At 38.8% G+C, this 24,602-nt stretch overlaps 1 protein-coding gene across 8 annotated transcripts; it reads right to left on the bottom strand.

Annotated features, from left to right (window-relative positions):
* Positions 1–24,602, bottom strand: LOC143640810 (serine/threonine-protein kinase PAK 2-like). 8 transcript variants are annotated; one of them, XM_077108382.1, is made up of 10 exons: positions 21,488–21,541; positions 19,092–19,257; positions 18,821–18,884; positions 9,320–9,365; positions 8,986–9,098; positions 7,532–7,649; positions 4,816–4,915; positions 2,888–3,084; positions 513–650; positions 1–91 (listed from the first exon to the last, which is right to left on the bottom strand). In XM_077108382.1, the coding sequence occupies exons 5-10, from the start codon at positions 9,093–9,095 to the stop codon at positions 5–7; spliced, it is 750 nt and encodes a 249-aa protein (XP_076964497.1). In that variant the 5' UTR covers positions 9,096–9,098; positions 9,320–9,365; positions 18,821–18,884; positions 19,092–19,257; positions 21,488–21,541; the 3' UTR covers positions 1–4. The 8 variants fall into 8 exon arrangements, with proteins under 8 accessions (XP_076964497.1, XP_076964496.1, XP_076964498.1 ...); XM_077108381.1 differs by lacking the exon at positions 21,488–21,541 and adding an exon at positions 20,847–20,908; XM_077108383.1 differs by lacking the exons at positions 9,320–9,365; positions 21,488–21,541 and adding an exon at positions 20,847–20,908.

The raw sequence follows: 24,602 nt of genomic DNA, 5'->3' as shown, positions 1-24,602 counted from the left end.
CATTTCAGTAGTTTTTCTGGAGAACCTCCTTGGCCGCCAAGATGTGTGGCGTTAAACTTGTGAGTGGTTTCGCCATATTCAGGAATGGGTGCTGCCAAAGGGAGGAAACAAAAAGTGCATAATTTAGAAGCAAAACATGTTCTTTCAACAAAGGCCTGAGGACTACTTATGAATACAATTGACGTAAACAACCCATATTTTAATACCTTCCCAAGCTTCTCTTAGTCACAACCATAACTTTCATAAATTGTTTTGAAAACAGTTGGTTTTAATTGTTCTAAATTCTAAAGATCGACAGTTAAACAGCCCATTAATACACTCACACCTGCATCAAATGGACACAATATTTGATAATACACAAAAACAAAGTATCTCGAAATTAAACTTTTACTCCTGGCAGATGAAACCCTAAAATGTAGCAGCTGCCTTATTGGTAGTGATCAATGAACAGTGAAATGAAAACTTTCTGTTGAGTCAATATTTCCCCCAAATCACATCATTTCCAAATTTACCTCTAGTAATTCCTTGGCTGAACCTCTCTTGTCCACCTCCACTTCAAGACATTTATTCAAGAAGTCCAGAAATGCCGGGGAAACTTTTTGCGGGTTCGCAAGTCCTGGCGCTCCATTGTTGGCAATGAGGTGTAAGGCCTAAAAACAGAACAACATCTGTGACATTCTTTAAATGGGGGGGTTGTGGAATACTGAGGGTTGAACCCACGGTGGCTTTACCACTGAGCTACATCCCTAACCCTTCTTTTTAATTTTTGAGATAGGGTCTCACCAATTTCTTGAGGCTGGCCTTAAACTTGTGTTCCTCCCTCTTAAGCCTCCCCAGTCACCGGGATTACAGGTGTGCAACCTTTGGCTATAGCATTTATGACATTTCTAAGGTAGCTCAACAAGTTATAATGTAATTTATCAAGTTTATGGAACTTTTTTTTTTTTTTTTGTGTGTGTGTGTGTGTGTGTGTGTGGTGTTGGTGTTGGAACCAAACCCAGGGCCTTGTGCATGCTGGCAAAGCACTCTACCACTGAACAACATTGCCAGCCCCTCTGAATTCTGCAAAGACAATCACTATAAATACTACAGTGAGTAAAATGAGGTTATCATTATCTCTTCCTGCTTGAATTTTGTATCCTCCCTCCTTCCCTTCCTTTATTGTTTCTCATCCTCCTCCTCCTCCTCCTGCTTAGACTTCCCTCCTTTCCTTCCTCACTCCTTTCTTCGCCTCCTGCCCCGCCCTTTCTTTGTAGGGGGTGGTGCAGGAATTGAATCCAGGAATATGCTAGGCAAACAAGTGCTCTACTGCTGAGCTATCTACACCAGCCCTCTTGTCATTTATTTGGAGACAGGGTATCTCTAAGTTGCTCAGGCAGGCTCCAACTTGAGATCCTCCTGCCTGAGCCTCTCCAGAAGATGAGATTGCAGGTGTGTGCCCCCAGGCCTGGCAGCTTCATCTTTTCTGGGTTGAAGTACAAATGCAATATATTTACTTAAAGAAAACAAAATCAACAACAACAAAAACCCCACCTGGGGTGCATAAAAGTATATCGAAAGATGGTGACAATCCTATGACCCATGTGGACTATAGCTTGTTAAACCTTCGCAAGCTTTTTAAAAGTCACATTTCAAAACGATTTGGATCTACTGAAACTCTCTTCCTTCAAAAGCTCTATGCCAGCTTCATCATTCCTGAGAACTGACCATAAAAACATTCTAATGGCTAAATTGAATAGTGCCTTAATATGGGTATTTTCATAATTTAACCAATCCCCTTTAGAAAATCTTTGAATTCTTTAATTTTTATTATTACCTTTAAGTTTCTAGAAATGAAATTATTTCTAATAATGGATTTTTTTGTATAACAATAGAGACCCTCGCTGAGTTGCCTGTGAGACAGGAGGAACACTTCAAGGGATCTCGCTGACCTTCCTCAAAACAGAAAAGACAAATTGCAAATGCTTTTTCCAAATGATTACTGGATCTTAAAATGTGGATCCTGAAATGTTCCCATGTTGGCCCCTCATTTTCTTGTTATTGATATCTTGATTACAGTGCAATATACTTACTACAAGGATATCTATGTGTATACATATCTATACAGAAATACATTTTTGTTGTTTTTTGGCGGTGCTGGGCCTTGAACCCTGGGGACTCGTGCATGCTGGGCAAGCACTCTACCACAAATGAACAAATACAGATATACTGACACTTGATATTAGAGTTACTCTTTGTATTGTATTATATAATTCTGTGGGGTTTGAAAAATGAATAATGTCATGTGTCTACCCTTATAACATCATACTGAATACATTCCACTGTGCCTGGCCAACAATTCCAATTTTCCCACATTCTCACCAGCACTGATTATTGTCTGACATTTGGTGTAAAGGGGTGTCCTGTGGTTCTGATTTGTATTTCCTTAATTACTAATGGTATTGGGCCACATATGATAAAGCTTTCTCAGAGGAGTCATCTTGTTTTCCTCTTTTCTGGACCTTGGGGATCAGAGGCTGAAGTTCAAAGTGGATAACCTGGTTTCTATATCCAGGGTACTTAAATGGGTAAGAAAAGTACCTTCACTGTGTAGAGAGAGGCACATACCTAGGAGACTTCAACTACGTAGAAAGGTGAGTCCATGCTTACTTACACCCCAAACAGGAAACCATACAGCGACTAACAAACTCCTACACTCCTTAGCTAACATGGTCAGCTCTGTAACTCAGAAGCAGTGTGACTTGTAGATACAAAGTAAGGGCAGAGGTTAGATTTTATCAAGATTTGATCCTAAATTCTTGGCCAATGAACAACACAAGGAAGTTCCGACTACACTTTAAGGGAAAGTATTGTTCTTGCGGTGAAGCTGGTGTTACACTGGTCTTACCTGTGTGGGATCTTCTTTCATGTATGGAGGCTCTCCTTCCAGCATCTCAATGGCCATGATCCCTAGGGACCAGATGTCGATTTTAGGGCCATAAGCTTTCCCCAGCACCATTTCTGGTGCCATCCAGTAGGGTGTTCCAAGCATGCCAGTGCATGTATTCTGCTCAGGGGTGAGATGAGCACAAAACCCAAAGTTGGCTAAGAAACAAACAAAAACAAAACATCTAGAGTTAATAGCTTCCAGATATGGTTTTGTAGAAGAGTTCACCTCAGATGACATAATTGCATCTGGACTATTTTATTTAAAGAATTTAATAATAAAGTAGTCCAGACTGAGATTAGAATATTTTGGTGATGTTATATACTGCCACTTTTTGCTTCTTCTTCCTACAAAAGAGTGCAAATTATTAGGTGGGCTTTTGTTCTCAATAATACATTTTATCCTAAAAATTTTAGTAAAACTGAAGGAGGTTTATTTAAGAGATCCTTCCATATTAGTGCATTTATCTGCCTCATTTAAAAAACTAATATATTATGGTGTATTAACAAAGCAAATTACCATCTCTTTACTGTTTGATATTGAAGACAGGTTTAGTTTTTCTTTACCATGTTGCATAGAATATCCTTTTACTAATTGTGGTGCTTATATTTAGTAATTCGATAGGAGTGAATACTGAAAAGAGAAACTGTTAGGTAAAATAATATTTACAATAAAAAGGAGTGTTTATAAAAGCCAGGTACCATTCAAGCACCTTGTAAAAATATCTAATCCTCATGATAACCCTATGAAATAGGTAAGTTTAAAAGGTAAGTTTAAAAAATTTGTTCTGGGTAATTTCCTTTTTTTAAAATTTTTATTCTTTTTGATGGTGCTTAACTACTGAGCCACATCCCCACGCTTTTTAAATATTTTATTTTGAGACAGGGTCTCACACTAAGTTGCTTTAGGACCTTGCTAAATTGCTGAGGCTGGCTTTGAACTTGTGATCCTCCTGCCTCAGCCTCCAAACCACTGTAGTACAGGTGTGCTCCACTAATCCCAGGCCCAGGTATGCTTACTATTTAAATTATTCTCTTTTACAAATAGGGGAACCATGACATATATGTTTTTAGTTAATTCACCCTAAGATTATTCATCTAGTAAGTGGCAGACTCACCACAAAACATGATCCAAAAAGTCTAATTCCATTTTCATATGTCTCCACCAACAATGTATATGATTATCTATTCCCAACTTGCCCAATAAGATAATGTAAAGGTAGAGTCTTTTATTTTGATGACCTGATTGATAACTTTTACAGGATGTACTTTAATAGCTCTGCTTCACTCCTCCAGAGGGCATGGCAGAAACCCAGAAACCCATGGACACAGGGGAACGAAGTTCACTTGTTTTGCATGACTCTGCTGTGTCTCATACAGAAGAACATTGGAAAAGTCGGATGTTTTCCTTGTCATCCCTGAGGTCAGGGTCATACAGCCCTCTCCTGAAAAGGCTATCCTGAGTAAAACTCAGAGAATGCTGAAGAGTACCACGAGAAAAACTAACAGATGGCGGAAACAACTGCAAATTGATCTCTAAGGCAGCATCCACACTAGCACAGGCCGAGGCACTGCTTCTTAGTCCTTTACATGTTTAACCTCCAAAACAATCCTGAGATTGGTTCTATTATCTTCCTCAGTGAATAAATGAGAAAAGACACACAAAGAGATTAACTTGCCCAAAATTACTGCGCAAGTAGTAGCACCTCTGCTATTTAAACCCAGTTCAGTTCCCAGCTCATAGTCTTTACCACTAAATTCTAGCCCCCTCCTTCCATATTTTAATTTTCAAAAATATTAACAAACAAAGGGTTTTTTTTTTTAATTTAGAAGGGAGGAAAGCATAATAGAAAATAAACAATGAATGCTTTTCCTTCACTTGTTACTCACTAAGTTTGATGGATCCTTCCATCCCCAAAAATATGTTGTCGCTTTTTATGTCGCGGTGAATCACATAATTGGCATGTAAAAACTCCAATGCCTGTAAGCACTGAACACAAGAAAACACGTATCAATGAAACAGTCCTGGAAAGTTCCATTTACTAGCTCACACAGAGTCATTATAGCAGTAGTTGTGGCCTGAGCACTGTTTGTAGTCTTCAGCCAAAGACCCTGCAATACTTAACATTTATAATGAAAAACATCCCTCATATGCAGAGTTCTGAAGACATAAAACCTTAATTAGTAAGAAGATCCCTTCCCACACTCTGATCTCATCTAGAGGCATTATTAAATAATGTCTTACTAAGCCCTTTTTTTTCCCAGTGATTTTTTTTTTTTTTTTTTTGTAATACAAGGCCTTTCTATGTTGCCCAGGCTGGCCTCAAACAATCCTCCTGCCTCAGCTTTCCAAGCAGATACTAAGACTGCAGATACCTGTCTTGTGCCCAACTCATCCACCACTAATTATTTTCCTTTTCTTTCTTTCTTTCTTTTTTTTTTTCTATTTCAGTGCTGTGATCAAACCCAGCGCACTGTGTATGCTAGGCAAACTGAGCTACATCCCCCATCTCTACCATGGATTTTTAAAACTTATGGTCTCTTCTAAAATGAAGGATATGTCCATATAATATCTAGGCCTTTTCAGGTTTAAATGCCTAGGAGTACAAAGCACTTGGTAAACGAGCCTAAATTCTTTAGAAATTATTTCCACAGTAGAGGATAAACTTGTGGTTATTTGCATTTGAAACCTGAGGTACTCAGAAGTCTCATCATTGTGAGCCACTAAGAGAAGCAGGCAAGATGGAGGGTGGTCTGGTTGCATTGAGGGGGGTTGTCAATATAATGTTCTGTCCTCTTCATTTCTTCTCTGGTAGATTTTAGGTCAAGCTATCTTCACAGCCTGACACCAACCAGGAAAATATATGGCTAGGGGTAGAGTTCAGTGGTAGAGCCCAGCATGTTTGAGGTAGGTCTGATCCCCAGAGCTGAAACAAAGAAACAAAATAACCACCACAATTAAAAACAAATAAATAAAATAACGTTATTGTGTCCATCTACAATTAAAAATACTTTTTTAAAAGTGAAGATAAATTACCCCCCTTCCTTAAATACTAGAATAAAGTGAGATTTAAAAAATTCTTTGCCCCATAGTTTTTGAATACAAAATTCACTTGGGAAAAGTGAGTTGTATTTTTTTATTCTCATTCCCATCGGAGTAGAACAACAAAGTCTGTACATTATTTGTAACTAGTAAAAATACCATTCCAAATATTGTACTATTATACAAAGAAAAACCATATAAATGGTATTTTCATGTTATATTTTCCAGACATTTAATCAGATTCTTGAAAGAATAAAGCCAGAGAAAAATACTTATACAAAAAGTAGAAATAAACTAGTCACAAGTTAAAATTTTGGGCACATAAAAGAAACCCCAAGTGAATGCAGTTAGAACAACTCCTAAAGTAGACTTTATATCAACTATGAAAAAATTGAGAAAAACAAAGTATTAATGGATAAATTCTTAAGTTTTAATTAGTTTTTTAAGTGACCAAATATACTCTGTTAAGAAATATTATGTTCACTATGTTTTACACCATAGTCCCTCATAAACTTTAATAATTTTGTCATTTATGACAATGATCCTGTGGCATCAAGACAAAGTAGAATCAGTTTCAGTGACAATAAGCAAATATTTATCCCAAGTCCCCTCTATAGAACAAGTTATGGAGAGACAGATGGAACTTGTTTTGGGCTTATACTTAGGCAATTTGGAAAACTTTACTAGCTTAAGCAAAAAGAAATTCATTAAAAAACATAAAGAAACTACTAGTTTCTTCACCTTCCGTGAGCTCAATAAAGCCAGAGGCAGACTTACTGATATTAAAGATAAATGTGACTTGTTTGTCTGTGACAGTTCTCGTTCCCAATTTATTTTGGGAGGGGGGTGCGGGTAGGGGTGGGTGCCAGAAAAGGGACACTGGAGATTTAATCCGGAGAGACTTTACCACTGAGCGACATCTCCAGCTCTTTTTACATTTTAATTTGAGACAGGGTCTCACTAAGTTGCTTAGGGCCTCCCTATATTGCTGAGGTTGGCCTTGAACTTGCAAATCCTCCTGTCTTAGCCTCCTGAGTCAGTGGGGTTACAGACATGCACCACCACACCTGGCTGAGTGGTATATTTTTAAAAGCACCCCACTTTGTTCTCAAAAGTGCACTGTCTGGATGATAAACTATTGTGATGACTATAAGGAGATTGCAGGTGAATTTAGTTCTTCAAAGACCTTAACCAGGCATGTGTGTAACCCCAGCTACACCAGAGGTGGAAGTAGGAGGATCAAAAGTTCGAGGCCAAGCTAGGCAACTTTTGAGATTGTCTCTAAATAAATAAATAAATAAATAGGACTGGAGATGTAGCTCAGTGGTGGAGCACCCCTGGATCCAATCCCCAATTTGGCAAAGGAATAAAAAAGGGCCTAACCCCCATTCCTAAGGTATCCCTACACATGAAGGCCTGAAATGCTCATCTGAGATGAAACAGTATGGGATATTTTGCAGAGGATGTGTACAACCAAAATTCCCTGTGCAGAACAACTTTCCTTTAATTCATCTCTTGCTGACCACACACCACTCTGCTTTATCCCAAAGAAAGCAAACTCACCTCTCTGCACACAGCAGCAATCTGCGCCTCATCCAGGCAGGTTTCGGTTACAACATCAGTGAGTGGCCCACCGTCAAGGTACTCCATTACTATAAATAAGTCATCTCCAACCAGGTAACTAGAAACAGAACATACAAAACATACGTTTTATTTTTTTAAACATATGACCCTCTTTGTTCAAGAGTTCAAATATTAAGCGTCATAATAATAAAACTACAGAGCTAATAGTTTGAGAGCCAAGAAGAAAACTGGAAAGTTACTATGTAACAGCACAAAAAAGTCCAAGGGCCATTATGATATTCATTATGATTTTTAAGTCATAGTTGGCCCATAATAGTAGTCTTGGTGTATAGTTTGGAGTTTTCCAACCAAAATAACCCTATCATATAGGGATTATTGGTCTTGTTTTACAGATACAGAGACAGAGGCTTGGAGAGGTGAAGGAACTCATCTAAGATCACATAGAAAGTGACAGAATCAGCATCTGAAGTCAAGTTCTAATGATTCCAACTCCTATGGCTTATCTTAACCAGCATTCCATGCTGACTTGAAATATTATTTTAAAAAGCAGAGAAATGTACTGATAATTTATTTCCATGAATGCAGACCTCCAGACTCCATGATTAGGGCTAAAGTCTCAAAATATATTATCATCTCTCCATCCTAAACAAATTTATATGCGGATGAAAATCACCTTGTAACCATAATGCAATCAACCAGTATCATTTTTTACTAGTCATCTTTCATTCATATATTTGAAAACTTTTTAACAATATTCAATGATATACTTAATTTTCCATTCCATCTTTAAAAAAAAAAACAAACATCAATTGCTAATCTATACTACCTTTTTATTGTTTGGTGTGGGGTACCAGGGATTAAACTCAGAGGCACTCAATCACTGAGCCACATCTCCAGCCCTATTTTGTATTTTATTTAGAGACAGGGTCTCCTTCAATTGCTTAGTGCCTCACTGATGTTGTTGAACTCACAATCTTCCTGCCTCAGCCTCACTAGTCATTGAGATTACAGGTGTGCACCACAGCACTTGGCCTACATGAGCCAAAAGATAAACATATACAATTTGCCATGAAGAACAGCATTTGAAATAAAACTGATGCAAATGTTTAAGAATTGTCTGCTGGTCAGCTCTGTGGGTTAAGACATGAATCCCATTTGACCATTTCTTAATGTTTTAGCTTCTGATCATTTGCATGAATATACACATCATCAGCAATGTGCTTCATTTAGATGCCTGCTCTCACTTGCCAAGTAGTATCCTTGTGGCAAAAGCACCTTCTAACTTGGAGTAGGCTAGTTTCACCTCTCCTCTTTCTCTTTTAAGTTTACTTTTCACTATTGACACTTCAAAGTGGCTATCCTTCATGGAACCATCAGACTATAAATTTCCATATTTTTATCCTAATGTTTAAAAGAACTGCAAATGTATTTACCTGTCCAAGAAGTGAATTATGTTAGGGTTCTTTAGTTCTTTCATCACCAAAAGTTCATTAAGGATCAATTCCTTCTGTGAGTGTTTCTTTAAGTCAATCTGTTTAATCATAACCTATAATGGAAACAGAATTGAAAAAAAATGGTTTTCCTAGTTCTCTTAGAAAATAACAAACACCAACCAGTCACTAATTTATAGTAACACATGATATTACATAGTGAGATTATAGCTGACAAAAAAATTAATATTTTCACTTGCACACTGACTATGCACAGTGTTTTATACTACCCGAATCCTAAATATGTTCAGATTTATCTTGAAGTTGATTAACCAACCTAAGATCAGTCCAGTGCCAGGAATTAATCCTCTTTTCACTCCAACCTGGGAAAACATTTTAAAAAATATTTGCTTATTAATGACATAATTCCTTCTTTGTTCACCCTCATGTGAGAATGGCTATAAAATTATATAGATTAATTCTTACAACATATATCCAACTAAAATGTATATTCCTATTGATTATGCTGAGCTTTATCTAGTTTTTCTCCTAACCAAAAAGCTAATAGAACATCTAGAAGTATGAAAAAGTTGCTACCTTTTTCCCCAGAGCCACATCAATAGCAATAAAAACCGTACCAGAAAACCTAGAGGAAACAAGACACAGTCAGAATTCAGATTTTTAAATCACTGCCATTTATAATAGCCAAAGACTTTCCCTTCTCACCGTTAATTTTTAGATTTAGCACCTTAAAAACAGGAAAAGGAAAGGGAAAAGAGGAGGTAATCTTGTAGCTAAAACTTTGATTTGCAATATTCCAGACCTACAAAAATATAGTGGAAAAGATAAAGAAAAGAGTGAATAACAGACACTCATTCTGACAGCTCCCTGCTTAAGTGCTGGGAGCCATCAGCCAAGTAGGTATGACAATTTCCTTGCCAGCGTACCCCCATGTTTCTTTAGTGGAAGGACTCATGGAAATAGGATATTTTGCAGGACATTGCATGTAAGGTGACCTTGCTCAAGGACCAGGGCGGATCCGTGTTTAGGGTGTTCCCCCTTTAGAATAGGGCGGTTTAGCATAATAGGAGATTAGGGTGTTCCCCCTTTAGAATGGGGCGTATCCTGCTGCTGAGTTCCTCTTGAGTTCTTAGGGTCAGACAGTATATTTTGGAAGACAGAAGCCCAGGAGTAGTGGATTTGGGCAGAGTGTGGATTTGGGCAGAGAACCTGGATTCCCCCAGAACGTGTTTGTAGATGGCCGGTGTGAGTTCGGGAATAAAGAATTGCTGTTTGAATCTACAAGCTGTGTGGAGACTCGTGATTTGTGCCCAGCCAGAGACTGCGGCATTTGGTGGCTGGTACGCGGAACGCCTGAAGCTTGGGGGTAAGTGAAATTGCTCGCCCCTGAGGGAAGGCGAGAGAATGGGTGACCATTTCAAAAAACAATGTGTTCTTCTTTTGATTTATTTTGTTTTTCTTTCAAGCTGCCTATCCCTAGAAATTTCTCAGGCAAACTGGAAAAAATGGTTGACTAAAGGCTTGAAGTTTGTCGGCCCTGAGGAAGAGAAAATTGATACAACGATTTTTTATTCCGTTTTTGTTTCATTCAGTTTCGGTTTCGTTTTGTGTTATCTTATTGGGTTGCGTTATCTTTATAGTAGATTAAAACAAACTGAAAAGATCTTAAGTAAATTGTTAGAGGTTCAGAACATGGAGAAAGACATTTTAGATCAAGCAAAAGAGAAGGTCTCTCGAGCTAGTCAGACAGAGGAAGAAAATTTAAAGGAAAAGGGGTTGTTAGGAAAAAGGCCACAACAGGAGGCTGTTACTAACTCCGTTTTATCACAAGAGGGCGTAATTCAACCAACAGCCCCACCGATAGAGACAGCTGAGTGGCCCTCAAACCCTGTAGTTGATAATTGGGATCCTGAGACAGGACCTCGAAGATTAGCATGCCCTGTACTTGAGCAGGCAGGAGGGCAGCGAATTCACCGTGCTTTAGATTTTAAAACAGTGAAGCAGTTAAAGGAGGCTGTAACAACCTATGGTCCCCAAGCTCCCTTCACGGTGAGCATGGTCGAGTCCATTACTAACTTGGACATGACGCCAGCAGATTGGGCTAGCATGTGTAAATCTGTGCTAAATGGAGGACAATATTTGTTATGGAAGGTTGCCAATGAGGAATTTTGCGCAGAGACAGCTAGGCGAAATGCAGCAGCCGGTTACCCTCAAAGAAATCTAGAGATGTTGCTAGGGAAAGGACCTTATGAGGGTCAGCGGCAACAAATTGAATATGATCCTGCTATATATGCACAAATTGCTGCAGACGCAGTTAGGGCATGGAAGACTTTACAAGGACATGGAGATTTACAAGGTCAGCTATCTAAGGTAATACAGAGAGCTAATGAACCTTACGCTGACTTTGTAGATAGGCTAATTCAAACGGCTGCCAAAATTTTTGGGGATACGGAACAAGCAATGCCATTAATAAAACAACTGGCTTATGACCAAGCAAATCGTTGCTGCAGAGAGGTTATTAGACCATGGAGACATGAAGATTTAAACACATATATTAAATTATGCAGAGATATTAATGAACAAGGGCAAGTCTTGGCAGCTGCAGTACAACAGGCTTTAGATGCCAGGCCAAAAACATGCTATGATTGTGAACAAACAGGACATTTTAAAAGGAGTTGCCCCATAGGAGGAGGATTTAACAAAACTAGGTATCAAAGAAATAGAATACCGGGTATTTGCCCACGATGCCGTAGAGGGAGACATTGGGCTAATGAATGCCGTTCTCAAACTACCATAGAGGGTACTCCCTTATCAAAAAACGGACAAGGACCAGGTATTTACCCACGATATCGTGGAGAAAGGCATCAGGCTCCATTGCCAAAAAACGGTCAAGGGGGCCCAATGCTCCGGGGCCCACAACCACAAATATACGTGGCAGTGGAGGAACCCAGCAACACCATCAGAGTAGTGCCCAGGACACATTGTCCATTAAATCCCTCATCAGACAAACCCAAGGGAGCGCAGGGTTGGACATCTGCGCCTCTGCCAGAGCAGTACTAACTCCAGAGATGGGAGTTCAAATCATTCCCACAGGAATAAAAGGACCTCTTCCCCAAGGGACAGTAGGCTTATTATTGGGACGTAGTTCATCTACATTAAAAGGACTTATGATAAGTCCTGGGGTAATTGATCCCGATTATGTAGTTGAAATAAAAATTATAGCTAGTTCTCCAAGAGGTATATCAGTAATTTCACCTGGAGATAGAATAGCACAGTTGTTAATAATACCCAGCCTACATAATAAATTTCCTAGTCATAGTGTAAAAAGAGGTTCCAGGGGATTAGGCTCCACAGGTGTAGATTGGGCTATGTTGTCTTTAAATTTAGATTCTCGCCCAATGTTAAAACTAAATATTCAAGGACACGACTTTAATGGGCTACTGGACACAGGTGCAGACCTTAGCATCATATCTAGTCAGGAATGGCCAAAACATTGGCCATTACAACAAGCCACTCAAACGCTTCGAGGCCTAGGAGTGGCTACTAATCCCCATAGAAGTGCAATGGTATTAGATTGGAAGGATCCTGAAGGATGTGAGGGAACTATACAGCCATATGTATTGGATCATCTTCCTATAAATTTATGGGGACGAGATGTCCTAGATCAATTAGGTTTGACGTTAACAAATAACATCAATCCTAATGCGCCCACTACTAGGGCTAGACAAGGTTTTAGGAAAGAAAAAAGATTAGGAAAACAAGGACAAGATATAGCAGCACCAATTCAAATAGATCAAGGAGCAGACAGACATGGGTTGGATTTTCAGAAAGGGCCACTGAGACAATAAAAATTACTTGGAAATCAGAAAGACCAGTGTGGGTTCCTCAGTGGCCCCTGACTAAAGAAAAGATACAAGTAGCCCATGATCTGGTCAAACAACAATTAGTGGAAGGACATATACAACCTTCCATATCTCCCCATAATACTCCCATTTTTGTCATTAAAAAGAAATCTGGTAAATGGAGATTATTGCAAGATTTAAGAGCCATTAATAATGAGATGGTTATTATGGGACCTGCTCAATCAGGGATTCCTCAATTGTCTGCTTTGCCAAAAACCTGGCATGTTTTAGCCATAGATATTAAAGATTGTTTTTTCTCAATTCCAATTCATCCCGAGGATAGTCCACGTTTTGCATTTACTATCCCTGCATTAAATCATGAAGGTCCTGATCAGAGATATGAGTGGAAAGTACTCCCTCAAGGGATGGCTAACAGTCCAACTATGTGTCAAATATATGTTAATAAAGCAATCCAGCCACTTAGAAATCAAAATCCTGAACTACAAATATTTCACTATATGGATGATATATTATTGGCACATAAAGATAAAAACATATTGCTGGAATGTTATGCTACACTTACAAACTTATTAAAAAATTATAATCTAGAGATAGCAATAGATAAAGTACAATTAAATTTTCCAATTAATTATTTAGGAGTTCTATTATCCTCAACCATGGTCCGTCCACCAAAAATTCAAATACGAGTAGATCAACTCAAGTCACTTAACGACTTTCAAAAGTTATTGGGAGACATAAATTGGATAAGGCCTTATCTAGGCATACCAACAGGAGAGTTGGGACCTTTATTTGATATTCTAAAAGGTCCATCAGATCCAAACTCACCTCGCATGTTAACTCCTAAAGCAAGAAAGGCATTGAAAATTATTGAAACATATATGGAAAATATACATTTGGATAGAATTGATATAAGTCTGCCTTTATTATTTATTGTACTACCAACAAAAAATATTCCTACAGGAGTATTTTGGCAAGAAGGTCCATTATTGTGGATACATTTATCTTATTCTCCTAACACTATTCTTACTAGGTATCCTGAGGCTGTAGGACAATTAATACTCAAAGGAATAAAAGCAGCGAAGGGAGTGTTTGGAATTTCTCCCAATAAAATTATTACTCCATATACTGTGGATCAAATTGATGAGTTAGCTAATGAGTTAAATACTTGGGCAATAATCATGTGTAAATCTAATGTTTCATTTGATAATCACTTACCATCTAATCCTTTGTTGTCTTTTTGGTCTAAGCATCCTGTAGTTTTTCCAAAAATGACAAGAAAAACCCCTATCATGAATGCTCCAAATATATTCACTGATGGGTCAAATAATGGTACAGCAGCAGTAGTTACCCCTGATCAAACTTTTACATTTTTAGTACCCAAACAATCAGCTCAAAAGGTAGAGCTTAATGCAGTATTACAAGCCTTTTTAATGTTTAAAGATTCTGTATTTAATTTATTTTCTGATAGTCAGTATGTAGTTAATGCTATAGTATCTCTTGAAGATGCTGGTAGGATTTCCCCTTCTTCTACTGTTTTCTCTTTGTTTTCCACTATACAAAGTCTAATCTGGGACAGAAAAGATCCATTCTTTATAGGACATATTAGAGCACATACAGGATTACCTGGAGCCCTTAGTTTGGGCAATGATTTAGCAGATAAAACTACACATGACATACATATTTTCTCTACACTAGAAGAAGCTACGAATTTTCATAAAATATTCCATGTTAATGCTAATACTTTACAAAAGCGTTTTAAAATAACTAAGGAACAAGCCAGACATATAATAAAACAATGTCAAAATTGTGTGACCTTTTTACCACAAGTTAATCTTGGAGTCAATCCTAGAGGACTGATACCTAACCATATTTGGCAGATGGACGTCACACACTTGCCAGAATTTGGAAAATTAAAATATTTACATGTTACAGTTGATACTTCTTCCGGATTTTTGATGGGCTCCCTTCATGCCGGAGAAAAAACTAAAGATGTTATAGCTCATTGCTTACAAAATTTTGCCACTGTGGGCGTTCCTAAACAGTTAAAAACTGATAACGGTCCTGGCTATACCTCTACCTCTTTTAAACAATTTTGCTCATCATTTGGTATTACTCATATAACAGGAATTCCATACAATCCACAGGGACAAGGCATAGTTGAAAGAGCTCATCAAACTATTAAAACGTACTTATTAAAGCAAAAAGAGGGAATTGGAAAGGGGTATATATCCCCCAAAGATAAACTTAAAATAACGCTTTTTACTCTAAACTTTTTAAATTTGGATTCATCAGGACTTAGTGCTGCGGAAAGGCATATGTATCCAAAAAATGTGCATAAGCCTAAAGTTCTTTGGAAAGATATTCTAACAGGACAATGGAAAGGTCCTGACCCAGTGATTGTCTGGAGTCGGGGCTCCGTTTGTGTGTTTCCACAGGGAGAACAGCAGCCGATTTGGATTCCAGAAAGACTAACTAAAACGATTTCTACAGATCGAAAAGAAGATGATTTGACTCAAATCCATAACAGCTGATATCCAGAACTCCAGCTTGGCCATTCTTACATCTGCAACTGTGATTAACCAGGATGCTTTTTTCAATATCTATCTTATTATTGCATTTTTCCACATCATAAGGTTCTATTTTTATTTTTTGAGCTCATACAAACCTAGGTTAATGGTTTGGTTTTTTTGATCAGTTTTATTTTTTGACTGTGGAGTTTTTAAACATTGCAATGGAGATTTCACCTAGGTAAAGCTACAAGGCCTTTATTATTATCTTATGTGTTGTACGTTTGTTTGCACATTTGTGTTTTGTGTTATATGTCTGTGTGTGCGTATGTCCATATTTCATATATGAGGAGCGCTCATGAGAATATGGATCCAAATTATTTTTTTTATTCACGTGATTTAAATGGCTTAATTTAAATCAGGTAAACAGCTGTTAAGGATTGTTTTTAAAGGTGGTTAACAGATCTGCTTGTTTACTAATTTAAATCAGGTAAACGGATTGTTTTTTAAGGAGGTTAACAGATCTGTTTGTTTACTTTCACCTTTCCTTTTCATTATATTTAATAATTCTTTTCAGGATAATGTCTTTTTAGCATCATTGCCAGAATTCCTATCTTCATCCCAATGAATATAACTCAACAAGTATGCTCAATCAAGGAGTCAACTTACTTTGGGAGGAAACGGACTTTGGGAGGAGACGGACATATTGATAGATTCCTCCACTTTGAACTGCTTACAGAACTTGCCTAGACTATGTAACTATCATTTGGTACAGCGAATTGTGGTAATGCTGGCATATCTTTGCTGATGGTGTCACCAGTGATCTTTGCTGATGGTGTCACCAATGATGCAATTTTTCCAAAAAAACTGTCAATTGGCTTGGTGTCGTGGCATTTCTGTATCCTCCTCCCTTCTGCTAGTGATGGTCTAAATTTGGGGGCCAATGGCTATATGCTGGACCGGTAGTCAGTGACGGGTATGATCCAATTGCAGTGGTATCAACCTAAGACAGGAGACTGACGCCTAAAGGTCAGTTGCCTAAAGGTCAGTTTTCCGATGACGGGTAAGAACCATATGTTGAAGTGGACAACCTACCAGGCACGGTCCTTAAGCCACATTAACGCCACTCCCCCACTGGCACCAAGGCCAAATTTGGGGGCCAACAGAGGTGAGGCAAAGAACCTCACCCCCCCCACTGGTGCATAGACCTATCCACAAGTATGGCTGTATGCTGGACCGGTAGTCAGTGACGGGTATGATCCAGTTGCAGTGGTATCAACCTAAGACAGGAGGCTGACGCCTAAAGGTCAGTTTTCCAATGACGGGTAAGGACCATATGTTGAACTGGACAACCTACCAGACACCGTCCTTAAGCCACATTACTTGTTGTTTAATTAATCAGAAGGGGGGAGATGCTGGGAGCCATCAGCCAAGTAGGTATGACAATTTCCTTGCCAGCGTACCCCCATGTTTCTTTAGTGGAAGGACTCATGGAAATAGAACATTTTGCAGGACATTGCATGTAAGGTGACCTTGCTCAAGGACCAGGGCGGATCCGTGTTTAGGGTGTTCCCCCTTTAGAATAGGGCGGTTTAGCATAATAGGAGATTAGGGTATTCCCCCTTTAGAATAGGGCGTATCCTGCTGCTGAGTTCCTCTTGAGTTCTTAGGGTCAGACAGTATATTTTGGAAGACAGAAGCCCAGGAGTAGTGGATTTGGGCAGAGTGTGGATTTGGGCAGAGAACGTGGATTCCCCCAGAACGTGTTTGTAGACGGCCGGTGTGAGTTCGGGAATAAAGAATTGCTGTTTGAATCTACAAGCTGTGTGGAGACTCGTGATTTGTGCCCAGCCAGAGACTGCGGCATTATTGGAAAGGGGTATATATTCCCCAAAGATAAACTTAAAATAACACTTTTTACTCTAAACTTTTTAAATTTGGATTCATCAGGACTTAGTGCTGCGGAAGGACATATGTATCCAAAAAATGTACATAAGCCTAAGGTACTTTGGAAAGATATTCTAACAGGACAATGAAAAGGTCCTGACCCAGTGATGCAATTTTTATTTCCTTGCCAGCATTACCACAATTAACATGTGGTGCGCTGGCAAGGAAATTGTCATACCTACTTGGCTGATGGCTCCCAGCAGAATAACAGACACTCATTCTGACAGCTCCCTGCTTAAGAAACAAACAACTGCACCTGGAAGTTTCTGGTGTGCCCTTGCCTGCAGCATTCTCCCTCCACCTCAGGGAACCTGCATTGGGTGTTCATCTGTATTTGACGTGCGACTTTCTAAGCGCTTTCCTATACTTTCAATCATGAAGTTGTTTAGGTATTTCTCTGCAATTTGCTTTTAAAAATTCATCTGGCACACACCTGTAAAGAGGCTTGAAAAGTAAACTAGTTCAGTGGTGAAGCACCTCTGGATTCAATCCCCAGCACCACAAACAAACTAATAAATAATTCACCTGGATTTCTGATACCTATCCACATACATAGGCATGATTCTTATTCACTCGTTATTAATTATTCAACATTATCATGTTCAAAATATTCAGTTGATTTTCAATTTTTTGTTAGTATTAAAATCAGTGCTGAACTGAATTTAGTTGTTGAAAAAGAAATTAAGGATGTTTCAAAAAATTCTCATTCTAAATCCTACTAATTCTCTCTAAGTTCATAGAACATTTTCTAGAGATTAGTAACAATAAAAATTCAACATGTTCATTTGCTCTAAAGCAATACAGGAAAGAGCTTAGCACAGTTTAAAAACAAATTACTGAACAAAATCAGAGTGGCAGACTCAAAGATCAATACTCAATAATAGGATTCAAAAACATTTTGTGTATTTATTTATTTATTTAGTACTGGGATTGAACCCCAGGGGTACCTTAGCACTGAGCTAACTCCCCAGTCCTTTTTATCTTAGTTACTAAATTGCTGAGGCTGGCTGAAAACTTGCCATCCTCCTAACTCAGCCTCCTGAGTTGCTGGGATTATAGGTGTGCACCAGCAAGCCCAGATCAATGTGTGGGTTTTTGCTTTGCTTTGCTTTGCTTTGCTTTGGTTTTGCAATGCCAGGGATGGAAGCCAAGATCTCATGTAATTCAGACACATGCTTTACACTGAACTTCATACCCAGCCCCAAGATTTTATGGCCTATAATCCTGCAATAAAGTTGGCTTTTAAACATGTCATGGGCAACTTTTCCATTTAATAACCCCTTACCATCTATGAGAAATAACATTCAAGAAGAAACAATGATGTAAAGTCATTGTTAACATGTAGGGTTTTTGAACAATTGCATTATGTATTTACACAAATCCCCTAAGGTACCACTCATTGAATACAGTGAGTTCTTATGTTGGTGTGGGGGAGGGAGGAGAGCTCATGTTGAATACCCAGTAAGTAGTGAATATTATAATACAATCATAATCACTTACCCTTGTCCAATTTTTTCATATCTTGTATATTTTGTTTTAGGGTCACCGATGCTCACCTTAGTTCCTATTTTAAACAAAAACAACACTGAAAGTTCAGTCAAGTATTTTAAAAACAAATTAATTTTACTATCACCATTCCTTTTAATAAACTCTACTGATTTTAAAACAGTGGTTTTCAAACACATCAAGTTTCAACAATAAATGGTTCCAAACAAAACACTGAAGAAACTTAAGAAAAGCAAAAGTGTGTTCGAAACAAGAAGACACATACTCTCCATTAGGTTGGGACTCTTAATCAATCACTTTCTCAAACATCATGACATTTCAGAACAATTGAATGTTCTAGTCTGCACATGCTTGAAATCCCAAATAACCAGGAGCTGAAGGAAAAGAATCAAAAGCTGGAGACCAGTCTTGGAAACTCAGTGAGACCCTGTCTGCAAACAAAAAAAAAAAAAAAAATGAAATGGATTGGGGTATAGCTCAGTGGTAAAGCACCCCTAGGTTCAAAAACAAACAACAACTTGGCAATTCGTGGGAAATTCTGCACTCTACTTTTCTTCCTCACTGCATGTATCATACACTAATGATAAATTATGAAACAACTATCAGTAATAATAAATGAATGATAGCCAAATGAATAATCCTAACTGACTTTTCTGACTATTCCAGGATATCTTTTTTCAATATATTTAGGAAATCACCTCCTACTACAGACATTACTCTACTATGGAATAATCATATATCTGTTTTAGCAATGTTCAAAGTAATGACCAAGAAATGGTAAAATTAGGAGGTTGGATATAAAACCCTAGTGTGAATTCTGATGACCAGTAAAGTCAAAATGTAAGAAAATCACATTAAAAATTCACTTACTCAATATAAAAGAAGACAGGGCCATGTCAAGGAAACTCACATAAATAATCTTATGTAGGTAATTCAATCTCAAGTTAGCTACTAAGATTCAAACCAAGAAGCTAAGGGCATAAAGACAGGGGATGTGATAACTAAAGGTCACAAATGAATAGTCACACTAAACTAATTTAGTTTATTTTTAAAAGCAGCAGCCCTATATACAAATATCTCTAGGATGTCACAGAGTTAAAGCAGTTTTATATTGGAAAATACTGAGGAATCCAGAACAAATAAATGTTGAATACATAAGTGCTTATAACACCCATCTCTAAAGTATTTGTCCTTGAGCTTTTACATCACATTGTTCTCTATAACTATAGTTAGTGGGGGCTTATAATCAGACATTATTGTGACCTCCTTCCTGGAACTGTTTACATTATTTATAATGCTTGATTCAGGCCACTGATATTAAGTGATTTTAGAGAGACATGGAAAATGTGTTTTTCCTTTGAATATATTTTATGACTAAATGTTTCTATTTTGAAAAGCTATAGGTCTGGACAAATATATACAAACCTCCTTTGATAAGGTTTCCAACTGTGTCCATGTTCAGACCCTTTACATTTGGCTCATAGGAAATAGTATTGCTCCCGAAGGGACTGACTTCACTATCAATATATATGCATAATATGCATAATATATTTCAAATGCAATAACAAACAAAATGAATAATATTTTGCCTTCACTTTTTGGGGGTGGTACTGGCAGTAGAATCCAGGGGCACTTTACCTCTGAGCTATGTGCCCAGCCCTTTATATCTTATTTTGAGACAAGAGTCTCACTAAGTTACCCAGACTGACCTTGAACTTGAAATCTTCTGCCTCAGTCTCCTAAATTGCTGGGATTATAGTCATGTGCCACCATGCCCAGCTCACTACATTTGCACTGAAGCCATTACTTCTATAAGAAACAGTTATTCTTTCTGCCTTAGCTAAAATAAAAGGTATATATTTCAGTTCAACTGTTTTTTTTTTTTTTTTCAGTGCTGTGGAAGGCTTGAGGGTCTTGCACACACCAGGCAAGTGCTCTGCTACTGAGCTGTATCCCAGACTTGGGTCAAATGTTTTAAGAAATGTTAACTTATAAATAATATAAAAAGTAGATAACATACTTATTTTCGCCACAATCTCCTCATCGGTCCAATTTGTGTTCTTTTTCTGTTTTTTTGAAGACTTGGCAGCACTGCTGACAGTCGCGTCACCAAGACGTGCAGGAAGAGCATCAGTTATAGACTGTGTGGAAATATGCAGAGATATAGTTCATGACTGAGATTTGAAAAAAAATATTTTCAGATATTCTTATTGGAACACTATTCAGAGAATTCCTTAATTTTTAACCAAAACTAAGTTATTTTTTTGCTGTTGTTCTAAGGAATGCCATGCTTTCAGACTTAGGAAAAAACATATAGTGAAAAAAATGTGAAACATTTATCTTTGCCATAGCATGAATGTATTTAAAAGTGTAACTAGTAGCTGGATGCAGCAGTGCATGCCTGTAATCCCAGCAACTGAGAGACTGAGACAGGAGGATTCCAAGTTCAAAGCCAGCTTCAACAACTGAGCGAGACCCTGTCTCAAAATAAAAAATAATGAAGAGGGCTGGTAATGTGGCTCAGTGGTTAAGTATACCTGGATTCAATCCAAAGTGCCAAAAAAAAGGATAACTAGCAAAATAGCAGGCCTATGAATAAAATTTCGGTGTGCCCAGATCTAAAATAGTATAACAGGTGTAGCTCGGTGGTAGAGTGCTTACTTAGTATGTGTGAAGTCCTGGGTTGGAGCCTCAGCACCACAGAGAAAATAACTACATAAAACAAAGGTATTGTGTCCATCTACAACTAAAAATATTTTTTAAAGTTAAAAAAATATAATAGTAAAACAACATAGCAGCACACTTTAAAACTAATGTTTTTCATAAAAAGAGAAAATGCAAAAGACTAGAAATCTTGACGATGAAATAACTAGTTTCCACAAAACATTTTACACAAATATAACGCCTACCCTCCCTTTCACTTCAAAGAGCCAGTCGTAAGGAATATAGAAAACATAGCCATCTGTCATGAGATTGGGAATCCAATGGCAGTCCTCCGAGCCACCACATCACAGTCCAGCCCCCTTAGTACTTCTCTCCCTGGCTCCATCTGAGCTCTTTACTGTTGAAATTCTCCTCAGCTGGGGAGGAATTTCACTTTCAACTGTCTTTAGAATGCCATCAAGGCTTTGAGAGAAATGTCAAAATGAGAAATAAAATACATAATCTGGGGAAGAGGAAAGAGATCTAAGTTTTAGGTAGAAGAGTTACCCACATTATGAAACAGAGAATAAACAGAGCAATAGATGACCTTTCTGGAAAAGGGGGCAAAACATGGAAAGAAAAAACCCAGTGAGTTAAGTATTCTAACTTTTAAAGAAGCCATAGATTTTTATTTTTCAAAAAAGTGGTTTTTGATGAGTGCTCTTTAGGTTAAAAACTTTAATTTAATCTTAAATTAATTTTCTCATAGTAAAATATTTTAATCCTGAAGGCTTATTGAAATTATCTCTGAAAGTCAAACACAAACAGCTGTTTCTTGAAACACACATGCACAGATGTGCACACCAGGTCATTAGTCACTCACTGGTCTTGTATGGCCATGTCGTGGGGCAGTGACAGGCCGAACCTCTCCATCACCATCATCTTCCTCCATTATTGTTACTGATGTTTCCGGCCCCTTGGTGTTCAGCTGTGTTCAGGAGCAAAGGAAGACAAGCCAGGAAAAGTCAAAGATTAAAATGTGACCAGTTCTCTTTTTTTTAAACAAACTTTAAGAAGTTATTTTTTTCTTTTCTTTTTTTTTTTTTTTTTGGATAAAGAATTGTTTATTGAAACACACTTCCACAAATACAACACATAAGTTAAACAGCCTCATAAACTGGTTCACAAATGTATATTTAAAGGGAATTCTAGTTACTTTCAAGGGTCTTAAAAATTTCAAGCACTTTTCATTTTGGTTGTTTATGCTCTCCTTTTCCTTTATGCATAAATGATACTACATCACTCAGCTTTTTATATATGATTGGTTTTGACTCTGAAACAAATCATGAAGAGCTTTTCACACTAACTGAAAGAGCAAATAACTTACATTATCAAATATTACAAAAACACATAAATGTAAGAAAACATCTATCTGAGTGGAAGATCATAGCATTAAAAATTAGGCTGGCCACCTTGTAATTTTATGATCCTAAAACAAGTACATTAATATGGGGAATGAAGAGAGAACCTGAGAACATAAGAGCCTAGGGCAGGAATCAGCAATATTTTCCAGCAAGGGAGGTCAGATATGCATGGTCTCTGTTTCAATTACTCAACTCTGACTTTATATAGAGTAAAAAAAGTCACAAATAAACATAAATGAACAATTTCAGTCATAGTTAATAAACTTTCATTTATGGACAAGGAAACCTGAATTTCACATAACTTTTATGTGTCACAAAATTATGATTCTTCTTTGATTTTTATGAACCATTTAAAAATATAAAACCACTGTTAGCTAATAGTTCATATTTTAAAAATGTGGTAGGCCTGAACTACCATTTGCTAATGTCTGGTACAGGAAATAGTGGAGAGAAGGGAAGCACTATGTAAATGGTTTAATAAGGGGGGGGGTGCTATTCATTAATGTTCTTGCACTAAGCTTAAACAGAAAAGCAGCACACACATCCAATGTGTATGTCAGATCCAGTTCTGAAAACTGTCATATTTCACTGTCTTTAACAGAAAAATAGCTCCAGGAACACAATCAGAGTCACAAGAAAAAATTATTCTTGTAAGTAATACACTAATCATAAATTTAAATAGATAATCCATTTTGTAGACCATATCCTAAACTTATAGTGATAGATACACTATTCATTACCATTTTGTCCCTGAGTCGCTCTCCAGGGATAAAAAAGTCAGCACAGCCATTCTCTTCCTGATGAGGGACTTTGAAGACAGTGACGCTGCTTAGTCCACTCCCTCCAAGGGGTAACCATCCACCACTTGAGTCATCTCGGGTCATCACCACAGCTCGCACTCGTGCATAACTATTATCGTTGTCAGAAGTCGCCTTCTCCTGGCTCGTCTTTCCCTCACCGTGATCCGATCCGGAGATGGAGGAGCAACAGCAGGCGGGGTAGTAGCAGCAGCACCGAGGGGCAGCAGGCAGCGGCTCAGGGGCCTCACCGTGGTGGATGCCTCACCCAGAACGGTGCCCCCCCAGCCGGGAACCCCGGCCACCCCCGCAGGGGGGTGGCAGCAGGAATCTTTGCCGTGGCGACCCCAGCCTCTTCCCTCGCCTCAGCGCCCGGCCAGCGAGATCCTGAGAGGCCGGGTGGAAAAGGGAAAATGGAAGAGGGGCTGCAAAGGCTGGCTGGAGAGCTGCTCCTCCAGCCACCGGAGTGGAGCGCTGCGGGGTCCGTCCGGCCAGGAAGAAGCGGGCGGGCGGAGAAGCCGGGAGTAGAGGCGGCGCTTCCCACAGGGATGCGGCGAGGAGGAAGCAGAGCTCCGCTCGGTGGGGGCCGGCGGGGGGGTGCCAAGCCCAGGTTCCGGGCGGCGGCGGCGCGGTCCTGCCGGAGCCCACCCCACCATCTCCCGCCCCGCCGCCGGCTGCTCGCTCAGCCACCGGCGGCGCCGGAGTCCGCCCTCAGGCACGAGCGGAACCGGACGAGGGGGCCGGCGGCGGCGGATTCCTCCAGACACGCTCCAGCCCGGACTCCTCCTGAATCCTCAAGGGCCACAGCCTCCAGCCCAGCGTCGGGACGACCCAGCGGCTCCAGGAGCGCAGGCTTCAGCTGCCTCTCGGGGTCCGGCGGTGCCTGCTCCATAGCTGCAGTTCAGCGCGGCG

The sequence above is a fragment of the Callospermophilus lateralis genome, unplaced genomic scaffold (assembly GCF_048772815.1).
Source record: "Callospermophilus lateralis isolate mCalLat2 unplaced genomic scaffold, mCalLat2.hap1 Scaffold_6373, whole genome shotgun sequence".
NCBI lineage: Eukaryota > Metazoa > Chordata > Mammalia > Rodentia > Sciuridae > Callospermophilus > Callospermophilus lateralis.
This window is presented reverse-complemented; position numbering and strand designations above follow the sequence as displayed.